The sequence below is a fragment of the Silene latifolia genome, chromosome 9, assembly GCF_048544455.1.
Source record: "Silene latifolia isolate original U9 population chromosome 9, ASM4854445v1, whole genome shotgun sequence".
Lineage (NCBI taxonomy): Eukaryota > Viridiplantae > Streptophyta > Magnoliopsida > Caryophyllales > Caryophyllaceae > Silene > Silene latifolia.
The window spans coordinates 125,483,985-125,491,282 of NC_133534.1; the positions used below are offsets into that span (position 1 = coordinate 125,483,985).

The 7,298-nt window shown below is 36.8% G+C and overlaps 1 protein-coding gene across 1 annotated transcript; it reads right to left on the reverse strand.

Moving 5' to 3' along the window:
* Positions 1-1,898: 1,898 nt before the first annotated feature.
* Positions 1,899-2,994, reverse strand: LOC141601560 (uncharacterized). Its single transcript, XM_074421854.1, has 3 exons — positions 2,616-2,994; positions 2,193-2,391; positions 1,899-2,100 (listed from the first exon to the last, which is right to left on the reverse strand). The coding sequence occupies exons 1-3, from the start codon at positions 2,992-2,994 to the stop codon at positions 1,899-1,901; spliced, it is 780 nt and encodes a 259-aa protein (XP_074277955.1).
* Between the last annotated feature and the right edge of the window lie 4,304 nt (positions 2,995-7,298).

Genomic DNA, 7,298 nt, shown 5'->3' on the forward strand with positions numbered 1-7,298 from the left:
CACTCACCTCCCATATATAAATATTTAATTAATTGAATGATTAGCAAATTGATTAATTAAAGTATGATATGGGCTCAGATCTTAGGGGGTAAGAAAACATTCATCTGTTTGTCTTTTGTTCCTCGATTACGAATCTTTGTTATTGAATCGAATTACATCATCATCAATGACTAATTTCATGACTTTTTCGGTTACATGCAAGCATTTTTCAAGCTGGTATCTATAGTATTCATAAGTAGATGAGCTTGAAATTTCCTTTAATTGTAATAATTAGCATAAATCATGGTCCTTGTTTGATTAGCTAAATAACAGCCTTGCCTCATTAGGACCAAATGCTAGCTAGCCTATATTTTATAAATTATAAGATGGGATAATGCTTACTCCCTTCGTTTGGGGCAATTATTTATCTATTTTATTTTGAGGTGTTGCAGTTAATTGTTTACTATATATTTTACGAATGTCTCTGACCGGTAACATAATACTTCCCACTTAATTTAATCCACTTATCATCCAATAATGAATTCACTCCTTTGATGTGTTAAAATAAAAAAGGTAAACAAATAATCGGACAGAGGCCGGAGGGAGTATATGTTATGCAAAACTACTACTAATGACCCGGATTATGGTGGATTTGGTGAAAATTAAAGCGCGTGGACTAGTTTACGGGGAGGATAGGGTTCGATTTATTTATGTCCGAATGTAGGTAATTAGGGATCATTTGAAGAACGTCGGAAATATGGGACAAATGGAAGGAGAGCGAAAGGAGGAAATATATATATATATATTTTTTTGGGACGGAATGTCAATGCTGGGGGCGAAAGGGGGCCGATAGGTGCATTGGGAATTGGGATGATATAGCTCGGTAATTAGAGTTAGTGGTGTAGATATACATTTTGGAAAGTAATTATTTTTTGACTTCGACTAATAAATTTAGGTTCTATTGGATTGTACTTAAATTAAGCGTCATTTAGGGGTATAAACAACATAATAATAAATTTTTTGTGTATTTTCACTTTCCACTCTTAAATTTTGAATTTCAAACTAATTAAAACAACATAATAGTTTAGGAAACTCAAGTTTTATAATTAGTTTAGTTATAATTGTTACTCCGTATTACCATAAGAAAACTTCAATGCGTAAATAATGCCATATTTGTAGCAACTTGAAGTTGTATGTTCATCAAACAAAGAAGACCATTTGATCTTTCCATTAGGATCATGAATTGATCATATGATGTGCACAAATAATTACGTATAAAAGAAGACTTAGGCCCTATTTATTTGGACTTCTAAGAGCTGAACTGAACTGAACTGACCTTATAAGAGCTGAACTGAATTTATAATAGCTAAAATGAACTAAACTAATAAGAGCTAAACTGAATTGAACTTATAGGAGCTGAACTAAACTAAACTTACGAGAGTTGAATTGAACTGAACTTATAAAAGCTAAACTAAACTGAACTTATAGGAGCTTAGCTTTTATGAACTCCATTTTTAGGAGTTTAACTTTTCTGACCTAAATAGACCTTAACTTAAATTAATTCAATTTTTTTTTTTTACAAGAAAGGTATTTTCTTATATATTTTCAAAGGATTACATGAGATTTTCTTACAGTAATATATCCTCTAAGCTATACAAACCTTAGCATTCATATGTATTAAGAGCCTCTATAATGTCTACATGTTCTATATGATGTGTTTTAGTAAGTAAGATGACACTAATAGTGAATTTACATTCATTCACTAGAGTAAGGAATGGTGTTTTCAATCCCTCAAAAATCCTCTTATTCCGTTCCATCCAAAGTGTGTAAACAACTATTACCAAGCCACATTTTATCCATATGTTTTTGCAGTATTTCCTTGGCTGTTTATTGTGTGACCAGAGTAGAAGACTATGCAGCTAAGAATCCTGGACTGAAACACAAGCCCAAGAGAGGATAGCAGATGACAATGCTGCAGCCAGGGGACATTTGAAGAACAAGTGACGGGCACACTCTTCTTTGCATTTACAGAGGATGCACCTGTTGGCTAGGCTAATGCCTCTACCAACAAGCATATCCAGAATGGCCAGCTTTCTTTGAATAGCCAGTATGAGGATCACTCTATGTCGAGGTAAGAGACAATCACATTTCAAAGCCTTGTACACCCTGTGAGGAAGACCTTTATGTCTGCGTAATTCGTAAGTTTTACTCACAGAAAGGAACCTTTGACAACACATGACAGAAGGCAGGCAACAATAGATGGTACATCCTCAACCTGACTTAGGAGCAAGTCTCTGGCCTCGATAACACCTCTAAGGCTCTCATCAAAGTACTGTTGAATGGATAAATCCCAGATAGTATGGCTGGACAAGAAGTAATTGATAATCCATGTCACCCTGATGGAACCCATGCCTGTGTGTAAGAGCCACAACCATTTCAACATATTGGCCAAATTTCAAGAATGGAAGTTCTTAATGTGGAAACCCCCTTCTGACCAGGGAGTACAAATGTTAGACCAACTTTTAAAGGTAATTTTGTGTTGTCCCTTCACATAACCCCAAAATATTTGGCTGCATAAGGTATCAATGTGACTACAATGCTCTTAGAAATGAGAAGACCGCTGCACCAGAAGTTACATAGTCCAAACACCATGGAATTAATGACCTGCAACTTTCCTGTATAAGACAGGGATCTGAAAGCACATGAAGTGGATAGTGTTTGAAGCTTGGTGATCAATCCATCATACATACAGCAAGATAACCTAGCATGATTGGCAGGAAGCCCAAGGTATCTAAAAGAAAAGGTCCCTTCAGTCGGTCCAGTATCAGTCAATATTAGGTGTTTTAAATCTACAGAAATACCCCCAAAATAAGCCTCAGTCTTATCAAAGTTAGGTCTAAGTCTTAACCATTTGGAGAACTCCAAAAGAACTTGAGTAGCTCTTCTAATAGAGGGCAGGTCACCCCTAGTGAAGATCATTAAGTTATCAGCAAAGATGAGGTGAGTGAGCTGCATTTTAACACACTTAGGATGAAATGAGAAGTGTGGGTCCTTACTCATATATTTGAGCATTCTAGAAAGGATTTCCATACTTAGGACAAATAGAAGAGGGGAGAGTGGGTCACCTTGTCTTACCCTACTCCTGCCCTTGAAAAAAACCCCAATTAGATCCATTAACATTAATTGTGTACCAATTAGTCTGGAGACTTAGCCACGATACCAATTCAGTCTGGGTGAAATGGTGTCAGAACTACTATTTCCAAAGTGAGGACTGTTGGAGGGTGCAGCCGGCTTACAACTCTACAACAGTTTGGAAAGCACTCTTGACCACGAGAGACGAATTTATCTGCAAAACGGGGTCCATTGTTGCTGCTCAAGCTAGTCTGCAATTATGGACAAACTCAGGTAAGCTGCTTTTGTCTCAGGTCTACTCGGCTTTCCACGGACAGCATCCTACTCTAAGGTGGGCTAAACCTCTCTTGGATAGGGTTATCATGCCTAGGCATTCTACCATTGTGAAAATGGCAGCTCAAAATGGTCTTCCCACCGTTGATAATTTGATGAAACGAGGGCTGATCATGGTGAACAGATGCAGCCTGTGCTACGCAGCTTTGGAAAGCATCCCACACATCTATTTCAGTTGTCCCTTCTCTAATTCAGTATGGCAGCATATCTTGCTTTGGCTAGGCATTACCCGAAGACCTTTGGGCCTTAGACACGAACTCTTACGCCTTTCTAAATTCAAAGGACGAGGGTGGAGGAAGAAATGGGCCCGTTGTAGCACCGCAGCGGTGGTTTACTTGATTTGGCAAGAGCGAAATAGGAGGTTTTTTTATGACCGCCCTAAGACTGTAGAGCAGTTAGTAAGAACCATTAAGTATTATGTCTCGGTTAGACTGTTTTCAAATGTAACGGATAGTTTACTAGAGGAGATGATAGCATCTATTATTTCATAGAAGCTTGAAAGTTTATGTAGTGGCTATTCTTTGTAAAGTGTATTTTCTTATTTTTTAATGAGAAGCTGATTTATACAAAAAAAAAAAAAAAAAAAAAAAAACATTAATTGTGTACCAGGAGCCTGTTACACATCCCATAACCCATTTGATAAAAAGAGATTGAAAGTTCAGACTTTGCAACATGTTTTTGAGGAATGACCATTGGATTGAATCAAAAGCCTTCTAATATCCACTTTAAGCATGCATTTGGGTGTGAGATTCTTTCTATTATAACCTTTCAAGAGGCCTTGAGTGAGCAGGACATTTTCATGAAGGCTCTTGCCTTTAATAAAGGCAACCTGGTCCTTTCCCACCAATTAGGCATAACTCTGTGAAGCCTGTTTCATAAAATTTTGCTAATAGTCTTATAAATGATTGAGCAGAAAGATATAGGCCTAAAATCCTTCACACTTTGAACAATTTTCTTCTTTGAAATGAGAACATAAGAGTAACAATTGCCTACTTTGGCATGAAATTGGTCTTGAAAAAATCTTCAACAGTAGAATAACAATCATCAGCTACAATATCCCAAACAGATTTAAAGAATCTAGCTGAAAAACCATCTAATCCATGATTCTTATTTGAGTGACTGGAAAAAGGGAGGTTTTGATTTCTTCCCTGAAAATAGGGATAGTGAGCATATCATAGTTGTTATTATTATTATTATTATTATTATTATTACTATTATTACTGTTATTACTGTTATACTTTTATTACTTTTATTACTGTTATTATTATTATTATTATTGTTACTATTTTTACTATTTTTACTATTATTACTATTATTATTATTATTACTATTATTATTATTATTATTATTATTATTATTATTATTTTTTTTTTTTTTTTTTTTTTTTTTTTTTTTTTTTAAGAAACCACAACTTTTATTGAGATCAAATCAATTTTTACAAGAAATTGGTGGGCAACCTAGACACAATCTAGGCTTCCACCTCCTTAGCAATAGCAAAGCTAAGTCGAGTAAAAATAAAAGTAGCAGCGCGCGCTCCGGCATCCTGAGATACAGAGAATTTCTGAATCTGCTTGAGCAAGGCAATAACATCCGTATCTAGCTCCCCCAGCGAAGAGAAGGAGAAGGGTAGGAAACCATAACCAGCCGTCAATTCACAAATCCCGATACTTGGTACACTTACGCTGATTAGCATCAACAACAACATAACCGGGCACAAAAGCAGACATCCCAGACTGAGTCAAGGGGGAAGATCACAAGATAAGGTAATAAAAATTATAAGCTTTATATAAATTAGTATTACTACAAGTTTCTAGATTGTATTACAATAAATTACAATAAAAAAATTGGGTTATTTAATTATAATAACTCAAACTACACCTTTCATTCCCAAATTAATCCCAACTATACTGTAACCTATATTAATATTATCTTTACACATATGTATCTATGTATTGTAGCACTTTGAAGATCTTGTATTGATATACAATTTGTGCATCTTCCCTAAGTGTAGCAGCACTTTTCAAATTCAATTAAATAATGAGAGAAGTGGATAAGTGTAGATACCCAGTATCTGCTGAGACTCCAACAAACACCCGATGATTATCGGACTATAACGTGCTTTGGAATCGCGGTGTTTGATCGACAGTTTGTGTACAACTTTACGTCGGAAAACTTAAAACGATTTCGAATAAAACATTTCAAAACTTTTCAAAAGTACCTGGAGTGTTTAATGCACGACGACGGGGTCGCAATGACACTAACTAGAGTTAAAACCGACACCGGACCAGAAACCGACTCAAAAATTCAAATCCCGACTCCAACAACGAGTCAAACCGAGTCAACCACCAAAAACAAAACATTCAAAGCCTTATATATTAAGATTTCCCGGATTCATGAATGGTCAAGTACCAAACATGTGACTACAAATCCTAGGATAGAACAAATCATGATTGCACTTGTGTGAAAGTGACAGGATAACTCGAAGAACCGCGACGTGGCTCACGCCTCTTTGAGCAGCCCAGGTGGCCACGTCGCTCAAAACTCACACAACCACTCAGTTTACTATAAATACCCCTCAAATGCCCCCATTTGAGAACTCCGCGAGTGTCCGCCCCCTCTTTTCTCCCTTAAAATTCTCGACTCGACTTCCTAAGTCACAATCCGACGCGTATTTACGACCTACCGATCGTAAATACAAGCCTTACACATTGTTTGGTACCGTCATCGTGCATTAAATCACTTGACCGACCACTTCGACCACTACACCGTCACTAAATTTAATAAAAGACTCTTTTTACTTACCAAAACGGTTTTAAATCGAGTCTTTTCCGACAAACGAGTTGTTACACTTACGTCGGTTTCTCGCCATAACCAAACATGTAAGTATGAGGGTGTAAAAATCCTTCTTTTATCATGTCTTTACTGATTTCATGACTATAACATGCTAAAACATGCATAACACGATCCAAAACATGGGATAAACGAGCCAAAACTGAGTTTTGGCCTGAGGCAGAAGCCCCTTATTGTGCAAATAGGCTCGCGCCTCAATGGGGTGCCCAGGGCAGAACTCAACTGTGTTTGTTCTCGCCTTTCCCCTTTAATCCATTTTCATATTTGTAATCGGTTTTTACCATTTCAAATATTTTCGAACCTTTTTATTTTATTTGTTTTTAACCATAAAACATTTTTCACCCTTGGTTCCTCATACCATGACGGTTAAATCCGTGTTTCGGTGATAATATTAGGTTAATGACATTTAAAAGGTATTTAAAACCCTTTATTTCATTTCTTTACATTTTGGGAGGTATTTTAAAGCCTTTCATCATTTCTTTACACTTTCAAAATAAGCATATTAGTCACCAACGCAAAGTCATCCTTGGTTCTACATACCATGCCGGATTTTAACCCGGGTACGATGATGAGTATCGACTAATTATATTCAAATGAACTTAAAACAATTAGTTCATAATTATTTTCAAAACTATTCATGTCAAACTTGTCAAGTCGAACCCGACACCGAATATCATCAAAATAATGACGATTATTCATGTCTAGTTCTTCAAATCAACAAATACGGTCTAAATGACCCTTTCAAACCAAATCGGGTCAAATACCCATTTTTCTATGCGTTTTATAAGCGTTTTTCAAATGGTCAGAACACGGCATATAACCGTTGGTTGACCCGCGCCTAAACAGGCCCCTTCTTTCTTATTTCCAAAACCAGGGGAAGCCCCCTTACACTGCCGGCCTGCTCGCGCCTCATGTGGCCGCCTGGCACAGGGCCTGTTTCCTTTCCAGCATTAGTCTAAGACGATCCCGACTGCGGCCAACCCGGATATAGGACGGATCAGATG